The sequence below is a fragment of the Leuciscus leuciscus genome (assembly GCF_965113295.1).
Source record: "Leuciscus leuciscus genome assembly, chromosome: 13".
In the NCBI taxonomy this organism is placed as follows: Eukaryota; Metazoa; Chordata; class Actinopteri; order Cypriniformes; family Leuciscidae; genus Leuciscus; species Leuciscus leuciscus.
In genome coordinates, this window is record NC_138737.1 from 30,444,842 (window position 1) to 30,465,353 (window position 20,512).

General features: G+C 37.7%; 1 protein-coding gene across 11 annotated transcripts in view; it reads right to left on the reverse strand.

The window, feature by feature from the left end:
* Positions 1 to 15,593, reverse strand: part of prdm16 (PR domain containing 16) — a 230,210-nt gene extending 214,617 nt beyond the window's left edge. For all 11 annotated transcript variants that reach the window (XM_082189438.1, XM_082189437.1, XM_082189449.1 and 8 more), the window contains exon 1: positions 14,809 to 15,593. In XM_082189438.1, coding sequence (XP_082045564.1) covers positions 14,809 to 14,845 — 37 coding nt within the window. In that variant the 5' untranslated portion in view covers positions 14,846 to 15,593. The remainder of the gene's footprint in view (positions 1 to 14,808) is intronic.
* Between the last annotated feature and the right edge of the window lie 4,919 nt (positions 15,594 to 20,512).

Below are 20,512 nucleotides of genomic sequence, written 5' to 3' on the forward strand. Positions count from 1 at the left end.
CCGGGATTCCGAACTATCATTTATATGTCGAGTTTATAGTCATTGCAATCAAGTGTAGGTCAAGAATAAAAAAATATTACCTCTGAAACCAAGAGAACAAGGACAGACCTAGACAACAATGGAAAAAATAAATAGCAAATAACATTCTATTCATCAAGAAATACAACAGAAAATGATGGTTTGGGGTAAAGGTTATCTTGGTGTCTGTACACAGTGAATGATGCTCCATGTGTCTATTCAAACCAAAAGTTATATTGTATTGAGATCTCATATACCGTCCGCAATATTGCACATAACACAAGTGTATAAATGATAATGCTCTAGGCATTTGAATAAATTTGCAAATGTCAAGTGTAGATTACAGCTCTTAACATACTGATAGCGTGAATCTTTTGACAGCGGTCAAGACGCAGAACCTGATTTCATCAAGTGCAACATGTTCCTGGATCAACATCTTTGTTGATGCTGGAGAAACATTCCAATCAACCAATCAGATCTGAGGGACAAGTTTACAGTTGTTAAGTTCAGGCTTTCAACCAGGGTTAGATGATTCGGCATCAGTGTTATTCACCTATCATTTCACTCCGATTTTAGGGATAAGTTATGGGTAGGGTTAGGTTTAGAGGTAGGGATACGGTTAGAACCAAGATAGGAATGTTGTTCCAGGATCAAGAAAATATGTTGACCCAGGAAAGCGCCTAACTTGGCAAAATCAGGACATGGTCACGGTTGTCTGAAATGCAATTATCAAAAAAATCTGACCCATCAAAGACCAAACAAAAAACAGGTTTATATTTTTTGATTGCTTTTCTGTCTAACTAACTCTGTACCAGGAAAATTAGCCAAATCTTCTGTCACACACATAGTTGAACTTGATCCACACGCTGTAACTGTAGTAAGTAGCAAGGGCAACCGGTGTGCTCTAAAACAACCTAAACTGATGACCTTTAACCTCCTGACATTCCAAATATGCCATTCAAACACCAAAGAATAATAAACAAAAACGTGGGTAATGGACCCCAAGTTGCGTATAGGTGCAGTAAGGGGACAGAGCAATGCAGATTAAAAACCAGTTACAATGAGCAACAATTACAACAAGTAAATAAAATTATATTTGCAGCATTTCTCAGACTTCTATTATGATGACATGTTGCACTGAATTTCACAATAGCTGAGGAAATGAATCACATAATTGGCTAGAAAAAGTCAGTTTGAGTGTGATCAAAAGTCTTTGTTTCTCAGGAGACGTAACAGAAAACATTTGTAGGCCTGTCCGGAGCTCATCTGACTCCTGCTGCACATGGGCAACACCAGACACACACATTGAAACTGGAGTGCTTTGTATAGGATACTGCCTGGTATTGTGTAAGTGTACATTGTGTGTATGTATATATATATATATATATATATATATATATATATATATATATATATATATATGTATATGTATATGTATATATATATATATATATATATATATATATATATATATATATATATATATATATATATATATATATACAGTATATATATATATATATTTATATATATATATACACACATACACACAATTATTTTCTCATGCATAATTGGCTTGAAATCCGAACCCCAGTCGTAACCATATTGCCTGTTTACATCATTCCCTCAGCAAAGCCGTAACAGTTGCCAAAGTTGTCAAAACAACAAAATGTGCAGTGAGACTGTGTGGAACTCCCTAAAAACCTCAAAAGCCTGAAAATAATTTCAATAATGCCAACATCAGGAACTTCAATTTGACTGACAGGCTGTCCTCGGAAAGAAAAGGCATTTGTTTCGAATAACTTATTTCCAATTAAAACTTTAATTGACATCTTTAAAAACCTCAGAGACATTTGTGAATGGTCAGCTTAGGAGAGGACAAAAAAAACCACACAGACTGGCATTCTAACCGCTCATAAAACACTACTCCGAAACCGGATCTTCACTTTATGCGAGCTGAAGGATGTGGGTTGAGTCGACGGGGAGAAAAAGAGTGAGAGCGAGAGAAAAAGCAAATATCAGAAGTCACAAAGTAGACTTGTGTGAGTTAAACGCTGCCCTCTCCAAACACTCTAAATCACATAAATCCACTGAGATGGCCAGAGAAAAGGACTCATTGATGAAAAGGAGCAGCCAAAAATGCCTTATTTTAGCAGCTTAATTCTTCTTCTTTCTTTTTTATTTGGGGTGGGGGTGGGGGGGTGGGGTTATCCTCATTTGCAATTGCAGATTATGAGCCCAACCTTGACCACTCACTTTTTCTAAGAAAAAGGCATAAAAAAAAAAAAATAAGACCGTAACCCTAAATTATATTATAAGGAAATGACCTACTCATCTCACAAAACATTGCAAATGATTGCAAACAATAAGAAAGAATGGAAAAAACATTGCCTAACAATTTTGCTTTATTGGTTTAATTGATTGTTCTGTGTATCCGTGGAGAAAACGACAGGAATTGTATGCATAGTTTCAAAGCGAAATTGGTCAGACCCGAAAGGGTCAAAAGTTTGCCTAAATATTTGTTTGAAAAAGCAAGCGTACTTCCTCCTCCAGCACGTGCGCCACACCTCTAGGTGGACGACTCTGGCCTGCCCTCAGCAGAATGTCCGAGCAGGACAAACAGAAGCAAGCTAGCGAGCAAACTGCCGTGTGTCTTTGTGTGGGGGAGTTAATGATTATCTCCCGGGTGGACGAAGACTGTGGCGCACTGCCAGTACAGTGCAGGAACGTCCCTCTTCCCTTTGTAGACGCTTCTAATCTGGTGAAAGCCTCTCCCCTGAGACCATCCCATGATAATGTCATAGACACAGAGGGTATAATAGAGCAATTTGTTTACCTTCCAAAGCCTTGATCTCTCTCAATCCTGCCTTTCTCTATCTCTCTTGCTCTTTCACGTAGAGCTCTGCACGGCTGGAGTGGGATGAGAACATATTGATCCGTGCTTGGGTTTCAATAGAGCACTGCAAATTAAACTCAATGGAAAACAAATTTGTTTCGGGATTGTCACTCTGTTGTTGACCTAAAACGTCCAATCTGAGATTCACTTAAGGGAATAGTTCACCCCGAAACGAGAATTATTTTATTATTCACTCAGCCTCATGTTGTTTCAAACATGTACAAATTTAAGTGTGATTTAAAATATTACTATTTATATATCCTGTGTGTGTGTGTGTGTGTGTGTGTGTGTGTGTGTGTGTGTGTGTGTGTGTGTGTGTGTGTGTGTGTGTGTGTGTGTGTGTGTGTGTGTGTGTGTGTGTGTGTGTGTGTGTGTGTGTCCCTCTCAAGTTTGTCATTATATTGATTTATTTGGGCTGTCAAAATATACATGAGCTGTATAAAAGAGCTATTTTGTAATTTGATTAATTAGCAAATCATTAATTATTATGAATGTGTGTACATAGTGTGAATTTGAAATTATTGTTATAATAATAATAACGTTATTTAAAGTGTGTATATTGAGAAAAGCACCCAAATTACATTATTTTAAGATATGAAATTATTGTGGCAGACTAGTAAATCAATGAATAGACAAAAAGACTCTTTAAAAAGTCAATATATTGTTTTCCAAATACTGCATTACTGAACATAAACAATCCATTCAGCAATAAATTAGTCAGTGTGTTCGATGTCGATTTTGGGTCCGTTTACACAAAAAGTGTTCTTGTCTCCGTCTGCAATTTTTTAATTGTTGATTAAATGTTCCTCCTGCTGTCGCCATCTATAGAACAGGCACGATTGAAGTCATGTGACATTTACATTTTTGCACGTTTGGTGTCTTAGATTGTATTCAAGGTACATATTTTATCAGCTCCCAAGAATTCCTTGGGAATTTAACCCATGCTGTACTGTTTGAGCTACAAGAATACATAGATTTATAACTAATCAAAACAGATCCAATGCATCAACTGACTAGTGCTAACTGACTAGTCTACGCAACCCCTACATTTACAGTCTCCAGCAGCGGACTTGATACATACTTGCACCAACTCTCTTCAATCCCATCAACACCGTTGCCCCCACCAGTGCTCATTCCTGTTCTTGCTCTCATCTCCTTTTCAGCAAGAGCAGTTTGTCAGGGTCAGAAAGCAATTCAAAACCTCTATTAATGAGTGAGAGAGAGAAAAGTGTGGTACGGGGAGGAGGAGGAGGAGGAGGAGGAGGGGTGGGGTGCCTGCCATCAAAGCCGACAAGAAAAGAAGGCCAGGTGGTTGTGGGAATCTCGGCTCTTTTTTTGCAGAGATGGAATCTTCAGCGTAATTAACAGGCTGGAATCGGGGCCTTCTGAAGCCAGGAGGACAACCCCTCGGAGGGGACAATTTGCACTTTTACAAGAGCCGCTGAGGGACGGGGAGAAAGGAGAGGAAAAGGGAAACTATGGCATCTTTTATCGCAGAGACAAAGCGCCGCATCCTTTCAAAGGCCTGCGCTGGAGCTTCCAGAGCAGAGGAAGAGCGAGTGAAATAAAGACGAAGAAAAACACAAGAGAGAGAAGGGGGTAGGAGCAGAAGAAGTGGACAGCAGTCGGAAAAGGGGCACCGGTGCCAACATGCGCTTCACAGAGAGAAAAGGGCCGGGGGAAGTAGCCGAGAGGGTGTGGGGGCGAGGGGGGCCTGACATGCGGCCAACTTGTAGACCCTCCCAGAATTCAACAGCTTCTCTCATTATCATTATTGCACAGGGCCCAAAACCAGCAACAAATCTCTAAACGGACCTAAACTAGAGGCATGCACCCGCTGGAGACTAGAAACTTCGACACTGCCTAATATATACACTATAAAAACTGCTCATTAACACATGTAGGTTAAAAACTGTAACGACCTGGGTTTGTTGAAAAGATATTAATATGCATTAGTATTGCTTTAACTGTTCTTTATTATATTACATTTTGGGGTTAAATATTTTATGTAACATGGGTCATTTTAAAAGGACCGTTCACACCAAGGAACTGTAACTATAATAAGTATTAGTTATATTTATCATTAAAGTGGTTACGCTTTATTTGGTAACACTTTATTTTACAGTGTCCTTGTTACATATGTTACATGTACTTACCATAGTAATAACAGTAAATTATGCATAATTACATGCAACTAACCCTCAACCAAATCCTGATCCTACCCTAACCCTATAGTAAGTACCCTAACCCTAAGTACATGTAGTTGCTTAATATTACTCAGTACTTAAATACATTATTACACTGTAACAGTGACAAGTGTAACCCTTTATTTTACAGAATGTGTAATTACAATGTAATTACAGTGTAGTTACCGATAGTATTGGTAATATAAGATAACTACATGGGTTAAGGTTAGGTTTAGGAATATGTTCAGGGTTAGAACCTAGTTAGTTAAAAAAAAAAAAAAATTTATTTAAAAAAAATTTAAAACCACAACTAATTGTGATATGTTGTTGATACTACATTTGTTGCAACTATTAAAACTTAGGCATTTTTATTTGTAGCACAGTTTTGGGCAGTAAACTAACTACAATAGCATTTTTACAAACAGTTTCCAGTAGCCTAACAGTAGCTCAGCAGTTTTCTAGTTTTATTTGTGGTTTTTAATGTTCATTGTTGTCAAATTGGTAAACGATTTTTAATTATGAGTAGCATGTCGCTTCATAAAGTAGTTTCCTCAACTAACAGTTCAATGCTCAAAGCTCTGAGAAAAATCTTTCAGAAACAGCATAACTTTTAAACGTTTGATGTACTGAAGTCATGCTTGCCTCTGACTGACAAAAAGCCATATTCAGGTTTCCATTTCATTGGTTAGGACACGTCAGACTCCAGTGTCAGATGGCTGACAGAGGCGGTGAAATATCCAGGGGTCAGATGCACGGCTGATAACGGCCCCTCAGCTTGACTGCCAGAGATGGGGCGTCTGCCCAGCACAAAATGCCATTTGTTGTCCATCACTCAGACACCGCGAGTTTAGCGCCGGCGCTGCGCTGAAAGGCACATTCACACAAGCTCACACACTGGATGTTTTTGCAATTCAATATTTTCACACACAGCCTCATCATTACGCTGGAACCGGAGCCTCACTGGAGAGAGCCTGCGCTTTCACGGACAGGCAAATCGCAGTTCGAGATTGAAGTTAATAGCCCATCTTGAAATGTTTTGCTGACTCCCTAAAAACCCCTTCTCAGCATTTCACTAACAATCTGATGAGGGCTTTCGTGTTTTTTTCTTTTCTTCTTCTTCTTTTGACCGAAGAGAAAGCACCCATATGCCACACGCTTTAGATCTAGTAGCCAACTGAGAGGTGACAGTAAAGACCACATTATGCAAATACCCTCTAAAAAAATATATAAAATGCATCACAAATAAACCACATTTTGCATATCTGAATACTTAAATACATACACTGTAAAAAAAAATTATATGATCGATGTTATGACTATATTTTTTTACATTGCTTTAACTCATCAAAATAAGTTAAGCAATTTTTTACTTTTTTTTATAAATTATACAAGATTCAACTTATTTTTTATGTCAGTTTTATATAATTTAAGTTTACTTAAACATCCAAGTTCATTGAACTTAAAAATTTAAGGCAGCAATTTTTTTTTTTATAGAGGAGATTTCATAAACATACACATTTTCCAAAATACTGTCCTGTGTAAAGGTTTTTAAAACAGACAATTTATTGAAAGAATATTTATTTTAGGATATTTTTATTTTAGCCTGAAGCTTACATGAAGTTTAAATGTTCACCTGTATACACATTTTTTTTTTTAAAGCTGAAAGTGCAAGTGGCCAGGGTTTGGTGTGTGCCAGTAATGATTTGTTTAGGATGTCGGCCTTAAAGTGGTTAAAGAAAATGGCGGCAGCTTGAGGTTTTATATATTTTTCCAGTAAGCCGCACTGTAGTTAATGAAATTTAACACACCAATAGTGTTGCCTCTCCCTCGAGAGCAAGAGCTTCATAATCAGCGTGCCAACACTCTCGTTTTTTATGAAAACAAATTGCAGCCAGGGAGATGGACTAATTGTGTTGCGACGCAGAGAAAAGAGAAACAACCATTCACGTAATTAAGCCAATTTTCATGGACAAAAATAGTTGAAGGGGCAGTAAGCAAGAGCATTCATCTGGTACACAGCGCACGATCCCACCCCCGCTCATGCGTACAAAGAAAAGTTAAGCATAAAGCAAATATAGGCTGCCTCACCCTGAGAAAGTCACTGGATAATGATGGCTCAATTACCGCACTGTCCAATTATGAAAAATGATGATGGGCTGACAGAGGTCTTTGGGAACATGAAAGATATCTTTATCAAAGCAAATCTAAGCACTCTATCTCTAAAGTACAAAACGACTCTACCACCGCCATTACGGCACATCATACCATCTTGATGAGACAGAGTTGCCCATCTTCCCCCGTAATGACAAAAGATGGAGGACAGAAGATGAGTTCAAAAGATAAATGTGGAGGCCGGGCCCTTTGAAAATGTGCTCTCTAGTAAAGTTGAAAGTGAGCGGCGAGCGGTAATGCTCAGCTCGAGTGGTCCACTGGGGAATGACATCCACTCTCTTATCGCCAAAGGATGCAACATCAAGGTCTGGACAAACAGCCCACGGTAGCTGTGCGGGCGCATGGGAACTTCAGCGGGGAATTACGGAATACGTGTGTGTGCATGTGTACGCACCGCAGGGGGGAACTGCCGCTCTAAACATCCTGAAAGTTGCCAAAACCACCAGCCTAGCCTGCTTCCAATAGGAAATGTGTTCACTTTGCCACTGTTGTTGGGAACACTTAAAATTCAACAATATTATCAATCTGTACTGACGCTGTTGTATGAGAACTGAACTGGGGTGTGCTTCCCAAAAGCTATGGTCGCAAGTTCCGTCGTTATCAGTTATAAGTTGGTGTTTCCCGAAACCATCGTTCTAACAAACATTCGCAAACAGCATCGCAAAGTTGAGTGGTTGGAACGACAGCTCTCGACCTGTGGTTAGAAGCAGAGTTTCTTGTTTGCATGACATGTGGACTCAATAAATCCTTATTTTGAGCAAAATAGGCAAGCTAACATTCAGTACAATCTATATCTTTTATTTATAATACATACAAATGTCATTTACGTCTTTTAGTTTGTCAAGAGATTTAAAGCATTGTTTTTGAAGAGTGCGCATGTGCGAGCCTATGATTGAATCTGGAAATAAAGCAAAATAACTAAGAAAAATTTGAATTCTCGACATGTCTGTAATTTATGGCAAAACATCTAGCATTAATTCGATCTCAAACAGATTTATCAAAAGTAGTTATTACTCCACGACGTGCGTGACATCATTAACCAACGTGGCTGAACGACCAATTTGCGACAATACGGTTTGGGGAAACAGTCGTGACTAGCTAGTTGATTTCTTTACGATGCATCGTACAATGGTAGTGAAGCAGCGGGTTATGTCATTGTACGGGAAACACACCCCAGAGCTGGATGATGACACCATTTTTTTTGAAGAACTGCTTTATAGATGAAATGAACTAATTGAATAATTGATGATCTTTGCAACGGAACTGAATCAACATTGAAATGACTTCAGCTGAACAACAGACGAAATGCATAATTTTCCTGTTCCTGTTCCTGTTATGTTTCCTGAGTATGTTTCATTTCAGTACATGTAAATGGACTCCTAAAATATTATAACCTCTTGTTGTTTTCACATAAAAAACATAGTTGTGAGAAATTCTTCGACTTCGAGCCCAGCTTTTGTGCAGCTTGTGGAGTGTTGACATCCGCAACAATATTAATTTGGCTCCCCATTAAAATGCAGCACAACTGTGTGCCTCAATGTTGGATGGAAACTTTCCTGGCACTTTCTGGGCAGGAGTTACGACACCAAGACGTTTTACGGCCTAAAATTAGCAACCCTGAACACATGATGCAGGGTTAATTATTTCTCACAGTCCTTCCCGGTGGGCGTACAAAGCTTGTACAGTATCGACCAACTCCAGCCACGGAGCGTTCGGAGGTTGCACGATGTAGTAGAAGACGCTTAATTGTGTACTAGGGTGCCTTAAGTGCCTTCCTGCTGTAGAGCTGAGACCAGTGTTTGTTTGCATTATACAAGTGCAGTGGTTGCTGATCCCAGATCAGCGTTTACTTAACGCTTACTTCAGAAAGAGATATTCTGAAAACGCCTTCATTATTATGTATATTTATTGCATATTCAAAAACTGTTTTCTTCCCACAGATGCCAGTTCCCTGAGGCTGCTCTTGCATTTCCTAAAACCTTTAAAACAAATTGAGTACATTGTGATGGTCAAAGACTGGCTTGCCATTGAAAAAAAAAATATATTACATATAAACTGTCCCTGTCATAAATATATATATAACAGATTGCATTAAAATGAATAACCTTTAATATGAGGTTGTTTGACCAGCACTGTCAAAAAACAAAGCAATGGGTTGCCAAGTAACCCAGCATTTTTAGTGTATATTTACTGTATTAAATTCAAGCAAACATTGCTAAACTAAAATAAATATAATAATTATCTAATAAAAATGAGGGATGTAAAGATACCCTCATGTCACGATTCGATACATATCACAATACTGAACTCACGATACGATATTATTGCAACTCCCATATGATAAAAGGTTAACAAAATATGTACCACTGATTAAAATGCTAAATTTGATTGCTGATATCCCAATGCACAGGACAGTAGTCACACCAGAATAAAAATATGCATGATTCTGAAGCTGAAAATACAGAATTATTTTAGACTAATATGCTTGCACTCTTTCACTGACTAGATATATTTAAAATAATGTTGGCCACTTTTTACTGGTAACATCAGACATTTGGCATTATCAGGACCCACAAATATTCCCCCATTGTATGTAAGTATTAGTTAACATTATATTTAACATATATAGTAGTTTAATGTAGCACTGACACTAAAACACTTTTTCTCACACAGTAATTTTTATTTTGGGTGAACTATCCACGATACATATTGTTGCATTTTTGTATTGCGATTTATTGTGACACGATATATTGTTACACCCCTAATAAAAATATTGAATAATTCCAAACAGACTAAAAGATATGATTACAAAAAAATCTATGAAAAAATTCAGCAATTTAATTATCCAAAATAAATGATTATTTTAGAGTTCAATGGCAAATACAAGACAACATGCATAGCAAGAAAGAATAATGAGCTACAATTCACCCAAACACCTTAAAAAAACACACTTCTACGGCCAAGGAGTTGCAGACAGCCTGGGCTGTAACATGATAAGCACGTCTCTCTCCCAGACATGGCTTTAACAGTTCTGTAATGGCTGTCTTTCCCCTTCTGCCCGCTGCACCCTTCTCTGCTCCACAGCATGAGGGCCTGTTCTTAAAAATCCTATTTTTTTTCTTAAAAAACAAGGCTTGAGAAACAAAATAAAATGCGTTATGCTGGGAGGAAACACAGCAAGACACTAAAGTCATCCTTAAGGTATGCGCATGACTGCCAAAACACAGTCAAGTGATAGGCTTAGACTTTTCCTACAATTGGGTGAACGAAAAAGGAAAAAGAAAAAAAAAGGGTGTGCGGTTCCAGTGCGGCAGAGGACAGCTGAAACAGTGTTTAGACACACGCGTGAAAGGCCCTCCCACCAGCGTGTCACTGTGATGTCATAAAGAGGTGCCACAAGCGAACAATAACAGCGCAGTACAGTAAAAAGAAAAAAACGAAGTAGAATGAATGACGTGTGACAAATGTGAGCAAGGTTGAGATGGAGCTGCCTCACCTTTGGGAAGCACAGGGCGATTCAAGCGGTGAGCTGAGCTCAGGTGGGCATGCGCTCTCGACGGGAAACAGGGCCAGCTCTGCCTGTGTTCCATAAGCCACCCATCAACCTTTCCTCTCACTCAAGATTGGGGTTAACTAAGCAGGCCGTCTGGTCAAAAGCTGCCCTACAGGCTCCCATTGAGGACAGATATGTGTATGCATGTATTCTATGCGCAAGATGATTGTAACATTATCAAATACAAAACAAACTGGTTTCATTACGGTTACTCACCTGTGTGTGTGTGTGTGTGTGTGTGTGTGTGTGTGTGTGTGTGTGTGTGTGTGTGTGTGTGTGTGTGTGTGTGTGTGTGTGTGTGTGTGTGTGTGTGTGTGTGTGTTTTATGAACTCACACACTTATGCATTGTACACGCACACATTTAATGATTTTTCTCACAATTCTTCCAGTCTAACTGGCACTTTCATATGGCTTTTAACAAGAGCTTCTTATCAAACACACACTTGCACGCGAGGAGTAATACATCTCTAATGGCTCATGCACCATTAATCTGTACTCCAGCTCTCATGTGTGAAAGCGTATTGTGCACATATACACAGTCAAACTAGCTTGAAGCGAAATGCCAGCCATTTTGCCAGTAAAAGCCCAGTTTTGAGTGCTGACAGGCTGTGTCTTCTAGCAAGACATCACACACAGCTTCTATTGTTGCTTTACAGTGTTATGGCTTGATTTTATTATGTCTTGTCAAAACAACATATGCTGCACAAGAACTTTTTGATTTGTTATCCATTGCTATTTTATTTCTATGTGCAACATTTTCTCTTCAAGGACAACATCATAATGTAAACAGCAACAAAAAAAGCCCACATTTCAGTTAAAGAGAGAAAAAAAAAAGTTTGACAAAATGTTGCCCTCTGCTATGTTATAATATTAAAACAAAGTATAAATAATAAATAATATTACAAATATATTACAAAATTAAATATGTTTGCAATGTGCTAAATAAATAAATAAATATTGTATCGTAAAAAAATATGCATATTTTTACAATATCTCTGTGTGGCATATTTTAATTACCAATTATGAGTGTTCCGACCTTTTTTTTCTTCAGTGACGTCAACTAGCCTGTATGCATAGCCTATAAATATACATGGCCCCGGAAAAATCAACGACAGTAAAATTCATGGACAGTCTCGTCTCGTGCATGGCGGGAGATGGCCTATAGAATCACCAAGAGTCGGATCCGACTGAAATTATTAATGAATGAATGAATGAATGAATGCATATGTCGCTCGAACCCAGAAAACTACACTTTCAACATTGTTTTTCGTGACAGAGCAAGGCCTCGCTTGAGTTCATTATTGATTAGACATATAACTCCAACTGTAGATGGTTTAAAAATAATTCATATTTGTTTCCAATATTATTATAAATATATTACACAATATTTTTCCCCCTAACATTACAATTCAATTTAAATTTAAATTTGATTTTACCATTGCAAAACGGTTACTAATGGTTCAAATAAATTACAGAGAGAGAGAGAGAGAGAGAGAGAGAGAGAGAGAGAGAGAGAGAGAGAGAGACTGTATCGGGCGAATATGCCTGGGCGCCAGAACAAACTAATTTCTCTGTGAAACTTAACTTAAATATCGTACAATAATATAGCAAAGGCAGAGCTTGTACTAAGTGGTTGTAAATAAAACCACAGATTATTAATGTTAAATTATAAAGCATTAAACGCTCGTCGAAAATGAATGAATGGCCTAATATTATGAATCAAGCTCTTGTAATACCTGCGTTTATGGCCACTTGATTCGTTCACTAATAGCAGATGATCCAGTCGCCAGATGGGGGGTTGTGCCTTACTCGGATCACACGTTAACCTGTTATAATATCGTTTAATTAAACATAATTATGGCTATGACATTTGATTGTACTGAGGTATGAGAAATAATTAAAAGCAATGACCGTCGGTGTCTTTTAAAAACGTATAGTCTTTAAGAAGCTTCTCGGCAATACCTGCTATTTCTTTTGATACTGACGAGACGGCAAACTCTTGAGTTAGGCCTACAATAATAATAATAATTTTGCAATGTATTAATATTACATTATTTGTGTTTTAAAAATATTTTGGACATATGTTTAAAAAAGAATATATGGGGAAAAACAATGTAGGCTACATTTAAAGAATAATGCATTATGCTATAATAATAATAATACACATTGTTTTATCCTCTGTCTCTTTGTCATTTCAATTTAAATGAATGCAGATAAATTTGAAAATGTAGGCCTATTATATCTTTATGCATTCGTGAGCAACTGAGCTTAATGTGAACGCGGGAGCCCGTAGACTCTAATAAACATCATAACTCAGTGATATCGCACACAGATTGAATGCAGTCATAAAGTAAATCTGTCGAATATAAATCTGGAAGAGCAGAACACTGATGAGATATTCAAAGAAACGAAATGAAATAAGGAAAGCACAGAATAGCCTACGCCATATCAGTAATCTTTAATAAGCGCTTGCTTTAGAAATTGAGATCAGGCCCTCAATCACAAAAACGAAACTATAATATCTCAGAGAAATGCACGATAAATACCTTGAAATGTAAATAAAAGAAGGTCTGATAGGCTATATTGAACACTCAGGAGAGTTGTCGTGTCACTATACTGACCTCCAAACACAAAACCCAATTAATTTTGAATGGCCAACAACAAAACACGATAGCACGTTAATAGCGATTCTCGTGAGTCATCGCAAAACAAGTCTCGTGCGCTACAGAAGTCTGGAAGTGTGCATGAGAAAATACCGAGGCCCACATTTCTGTCCCAAAACAAACTGAGTAGTAAGCTGTTCTCCCGGCATTATGAATCAACAGGTCATCAGGCCCACGCGGGCTTTACTACACATGTTTAGATACTAAAATGTCTTCATATTTTCATAAACGTCGTTGAAACATTTAAGGTGAGTTTTACAAAACTGCTCAATGTTGCATATGTTTCATACGACTATAGTTCAGGCTATCTTCAGTTAAAAATAAATTGGTTTTTATTTATCATTTTCCTCTGGAAACATATTAAAAACATAACTTCGTAACATTATACTTCATTAATAAACTTTTTAAATCCTTAAATCCTGTTGCCATTTAATGTTGTAATGAAGCCTTTTTCTAATAAACTGTGCACTGAATGCTATAGTCGCATGCAAAAGTTTTACGGGCACTCAATGTAAGAACACAGTTTGACTGTAAAATCCTACCTATTACAAACAAGTCGGAATACAAAAGAAAGCCAAACAAACAATAAGCAAAGACATCGTGCCGAGTCCAGAGGAGATTTACACACTTTTCCCCGAGTCCAGAAAAGAGCCGACTCTATTTTCTTCAATACGCCATAGCCTATATGCATTATTGATTTGCCATTGCCGAGCCGCAACAGACCCCAGAGGACAAGGATTCCTAAAGCAACCTCCTAATTTTAGATTATCGGAAGAATCGTCCGTTTTTGTTTCATATTCCTTCTTCCATGGCATCCAGCGTGCAGGCAGAAAAACCCTGGAGATCTCCACACTCAGTCTGTGCGTCCTGGGGTCCATGAGCAGTGCTACAGCGCCCACTATTTCAACAAGCAGGAATATGATTTCACAAGACCTGGAACCACTCAATAAAAAAAAGTTACTATCCCTTTCGACAACTCTCCGCTAACTTTCGTGTAACAATTCTCTACGGTTTCTCGACTTCGCTAAAACACGAGAGGGAAACAGCACGGCATGGAAACGCTCTCCTGACCATTTCAGCCAAAGCACCATCACAAACGAAACTTCTGAACAAGCACGCTACGGCAGCATCTGGTTACGCGCGGATCACGGAGAGTTTGAGCGATTTCAATGCAATTGAGAGCTGAAAAACAAACGCACCGGACAAAGACACGCTCTCAGCAGGAACTGATCAATGAAAATGACACTTTGGTGATGTGCGCAAGGGTTCAAAGTACCGCGCGGCCGCTCAGGAGCGAAAGAAGCGCAAGAAGGACCTACTTTTGGCCAGTTTTCTCGCCCTCGCCTTGGATCTCATCTTGTCGGCTTGTAGATTCCTCGCGTCCTCCTTGAGCTCAGAAGCAGCAGCAGCGCTATCTTCATCTCACGAGCATTGTCAGTTTGGACACCTTCGCACATGCGCACAGGCCATTCAATCTGACACCCTCGTCAGGGCCAAAAACTTTCCAATGTATTCATCATCATCACTTTTTGTCCTATCGTGTCTCCTTTAGATCACTTATCTCTTTCCCTCCTCCTCCACTCGCTCCGCAACATCTCGGATCGCCCCCCACCTCCCCTTCTTGAGCTCCTGAGGAGGAATAAGTGCTATTTTTCAGGGACCTGCGGAATTCGGTACGACACTGGACATTGAATCCTGGATGGGGTCAAGGTCGCAGCCCTCATACGCAAGGTGATCACGAACATTTCATGCACCCGACGATTTTAAAGCATGGAAATATTGTTGCAAAATGTGTAATTATATGAAGCATATTCCTTCATAAAAAAAATTATTTATGTATAGTAGTAGTATTCATGTTGTTCAGAAAATTAAATTATATGGACGTTCTCTGGGCATATTACTCATTTTGTAATAGTAATTTATTGTGAAAGTGTCTGTACCTGATGTGGATGTAAGAACATTGGTGAGTGCCTCATATTTAAATAAATAAAAAAACTATTAACATTATTAATTTAGGTGCGTTCTATAAATAGGTAAAAGGTGTGTTCAGTTTCAATGTTGCTATTGAGAGCCACCCGAGTCTCCGCGCGCTAGACTCCAGACGGCCAGAAGCTCCCGCGTGCGTGCGTGCGTGCATGTGTGTGTGTGTGTGTGTGTGTGTGAGAGAGAGAGAGAGAGAGCGAGAGAGAGAGAGTGTGTGTGTGTGTGTGTGTGTGTGTATGTGTGTAATGTTAAAAGAGTAGAAATACTGTATGTATGAGTGCATGCGTGGGATCCGCACTGAGATGGTATATTCATATAAACTCTCTCTTGAAACAATGCATTCTGGGTCTTGTTTGGGTTTTAGGTCTCGATTAGGTTTTGTACATCAATATTTGGTATGTACAAATTCGTGGCAGTTTATGTGCAGGTAAAAAGCAAGCGGGGAACGACAAGGCAACCGATTCACTCATGTAAGTATGATTCTGTTGAATTATTTGTTTTACGTATAGACATACATCTAAACTGCATGTGCACAATCATTGCATTTTAATGATCATTGTAAGACAGGCGTGCTGTCAGAATCAAGCCTCATAGCAGGCTCAACATTTCCTGCAATATGCACTTAATATAGATCCTGCTATAGACACATCAAAGGATAGGAGTCAGTATGATGCGGAAAGGTAGTGTCGGAAATGATCCGGATTGAAAACTCAATAGCCTAAATATTTGCATTATTGTGCGTTTTGCATTATAAAAAATTATATAATCCAGGCTGCCGGTTTTTGCCACAGTCTAATGTAATTCTATATTATTATTATTATTATTATTATTATTTCTCAATTGTTTTGGAAATCATAGTACAATCTTAAGATGAAGGATAGTAACCTGACAGCTTTTATTTATTAATTCTCTTTGTAGTTAGAAGAGCATTCTGCAGTAAAACGGGTGTCGTTTTGTCACGAGATCCCGTGGGAGCTGAGAGCTCGCGCAGGTGTCTTAAAGACATTTAAAGCAGCCATTAACAGTCATGCATGTCCACTAACTTTGAGAGTCGCTGTCAGTCTTTTTCCGTTGATGTCATTCCCAAACTACATGCTTTATATAGGTTACTCTTTTATGCTTTTATGAAGATATTGGATAAAGAGGATATAGAGGTCCGAGCTGCTTCCGTATTAAAACCAATAAATATGATTGTTCACAATAAGCATATTGTGAAACATGTCTAAAACAATGCTTTTTCTCAAATAAATGTTTTAGGCCGAATGAGGCGCGTAACGTTTATGTATGCGTAATTATCGGTGGATTGGCTTTTGATTTTGTGCAAACAAACTCCAGAGCCTATTTCATTCATTAATGAAATAATAATTGTGCACCTTATTTGGCTCATCTGCTTTTGGCGTGTTGAAGAGGTTTAGATGGACTAACAAGGCAAAATGCTTTAAACACTTTTACATATATTAAACCTGCCGTTACCTGTTCTGAAGGAAGAAGAGATCTTGTTACTAAGCCCCCACTGACGAATGACATTTATTGGTTTATTGATTGACTCCATATTAAATGTTTTATCGGTAAAACCTTCTCTTGTCAAGACATGTGATACGATACGAAACATGTATTGCCATTCAACTGGATATGTGAGATACAAAAATTCGGAGTTTATTTCTTTAAACAAAGCTTTTTTTTTTTCTTAATTACACATCAATTATATTTGATCACGAGATGTACAGGTGCTGGCTATTAAAAAAGCGACATTATTGTGTTGAATTATGAATTATGATATAAAGATGAATTATTAATCTTTATATAATTTAGCTCATAAAATGTAACTGTTGTTTGATTTTAGAGCGAACAAAGATGAATTGATACACAGATCTATATATAAAAATTGTGCTCTTTTTTCTTTGGTAAAAGCTTGCTGTTTGTCCATTCCTTACACAATAATTCAAATGAAAATCTCTCTCACACATTGGGCTGGACCTTTTTTCATATACGGAGCAACACCTTTGTAAAGGCATTTAACTATAATTACACTTGTAAAGAAAAGTGTTGCTCCTCATCACTAGCTCATTGGGGAATAGTTTTCTGCGTCATTTAAACGTCTGCCTTTTTACAAGCTCCTGGAAACGTGATGGCTGTAACCACGCATTTGGACTATTTTCTTTCCAGATTGTTGCCATTTTCCTGTGGTTTAGCACAGGAAGGGAGGGATGCTGGCCCAGACCCCGGAAGAGAGGTGTTCTGCAAACCAGGCCTCAGGAACATCCACACTGAGAACTGATGCCAGTCACAGAGTTTGTGTCATCTTAATTAGTTAAGGACAGCATTCAAGAGGTTTGTCAACTATATATATATATATATATATATATATATATATATATATATATATATATATATATATATATATATATATATAGTTGTACGTGTATTTTTATTAACTTCACTAAGTCAAATAAAATGTATACAGGCACCATTGTCTCGCTGTCATTGTGTTCAGTCTAATTAATTCTAATAAGACTTCAAAATGTAAAGTGTTTTAATACAATATTTTGGGTTAAACTTACAAAAAGGCATTTTAACAAATTAGGAAGATATTTTTATTTATTTTTATTGTTCATTTTATTTATGAGGTGACACTGTAAAAAAAATATGATCAATAAGTTATGACAACATATGTTTCTACATAGCTTTAACTCATCAAAAAGAAAAAAAAATGCAACTCATTTTTTAAGTCAGCTTAATTTAATTTAAGGTGAAATGACTTCGATCCAAGTTAATTGTACTTTAAAAAAAAAAATTAAGTCAGCAAAAAAAAAAAAAAAAAAAAAAAAGTGTAGGCTATATACTTTTGGGTACAACAGACTGCAACAATTTATACCGTCATTAATCGGCACACATCGTTTAATTTTACCATACATTTATTTGAACAAAAATTATAACTACTATTAATAGCCAGCTAATGATACAAAAAAACAATAGTGGAAATAACAAGTAAAAACAGATTAAAAAAATCAATACTATTAGACTAATACAAATAATAATAATAAATAATGTTTAACCGTTTTAAATAAAACTGATTAGAATTAGATGGATGAGATAAGTCTCTGTTGTTATTGCTATACGTTCGTCGAAAGCAAATGAAACCAAATCTTTATTCATGGTAGGAAAGGGCTCGGCTTATGTGTTACGCACTGATAGGATCTCACCACACTCAATATGTGAAATGATATCCAGCCAGCAGTGGCCACAGTCGGAACACACGGGGGGAAAAACCCACTTGTTGCGACAACTACGCCTGCGCTCTGATCTTTACATGCTAATACAGTGGATGTAATGGCAAAGTAAACACAACTTCATGATGACGGGGCTTCAGGCAAGTTCCCTCACTCTCTCCATTGTACGTGTGTGTGTGTGTGTGTGTGTGTGTGTGTGTGTGTGTGTGTGTGTGTGTGTGTGTGTGTGTGTGTGTGTGTGTGTGTGTGTGTGTGTGTGTGTGTGTGTGTGTGTGTGTGTGTGTGTGTGTGTGTGTGTGTGTGTGTGTGTGTGTGTGTGTGTGTGTGTGTGTGTGTGTGTGTGTGTGGGAAAGAGGGAAATCAGAAAATTGGCAAAGGTACTCAATGGCTGTAGTAACAAAACATGATCAAAGAAGGCAATAGTGGTGGTTGCCGTAAACACTTTGAGAATGGAGAGGTGAGGCAGCGTAAACAGTGAAAACAAGCATGCGCATGTCGAACACTTACAAAAGCTGTTTTACAGATTGCAAGTGATTTAAATATATAGGCTATAATATATATATATATTCATATACATATATATATATTCATATATTCATATATATATATATATATATATATATATATATATATATATATATATATATATATATATATATATATATATATATATATATATTCCATCGCGCGCATTTGGATTGGTGACACGCCTGTGCCCTTATAACGTAAGGCGCTTCACAGCTAATGAAACCGCGAGAGCAACTACCTACAGTTAAGTTCCCTGGGTAATTATTAGCCATTAATTGGGTTCAAGACCTTGGGAGTGTATGGGAAATAGGAAATCTGACCACTAATCCTAGACAGACTTTTTTCCTCCGTTGTCCGTCCTCGTTCAAAGCGAAGGACTATACGGGCGCCACGGTTAATGCACACACAACCTACAAACAGGATCTAAACATGCAATATAACCTGATCCATACATAACCTTCAAATAGATCATCTCAATATCCCAACAAATACAACATAACCTACAAACACATTACAGTACAGCATTACCAAAGACATTTGATTTAACCTACACAAACATCGTCAAACACAACATATATCACAAAATAATCCACATATGACCTACAAACACATTTTCTGCACATACAATAATGTAGGCAACACATCTCATACAAATACATAAACTAATGCAATAATTTATTGAGAGTTAAAAAAGATTTTTAGCCATGTTTTCAAAACTGAAATGTTTGTAAAATTGATAAGCGCTTATAGAAATGTCAGAATAAGCATTTTCATGCCTGTAGTCTGTCACTGCAGAGGTGTTTTATAGAGTCAAATTAAATAATAGGCTACAATGATTTTGTTTGCATAATAACAGTGCTTTAATTCAACAACAGTGTAACATCTGTAAAATAGAGCACAGCCCCATGCATATGATACATATAACCACAAGTCTTGAATAAGCGGCATATGGCATGTTACATTAATTATGCTGCAATGATTCGCCCGCTTTCATCACGCATCTTCATAACCGCTTGTGATTAATTGCGCTGGAGGAAATTGCGTTAAGTGCTTTTCCTGTCAAAATCCCGTCTCGGAAAGGTAAATTTCGATGTTGTCGTTGTTATTGTTGTCATCCCTGCAGATGAAAAGAGACGGAGTCTGGAGACTTCATGGAAACGCACATGTGAGGATCGCCCGAGGCAAGCAAAAGAAAATTACCCCGTGCAGAAACGACCCCTAATATGATGTGATCAATCACTCTGTCTGCGGGAACACCACAGTCTCTTTACATCCCAAATAT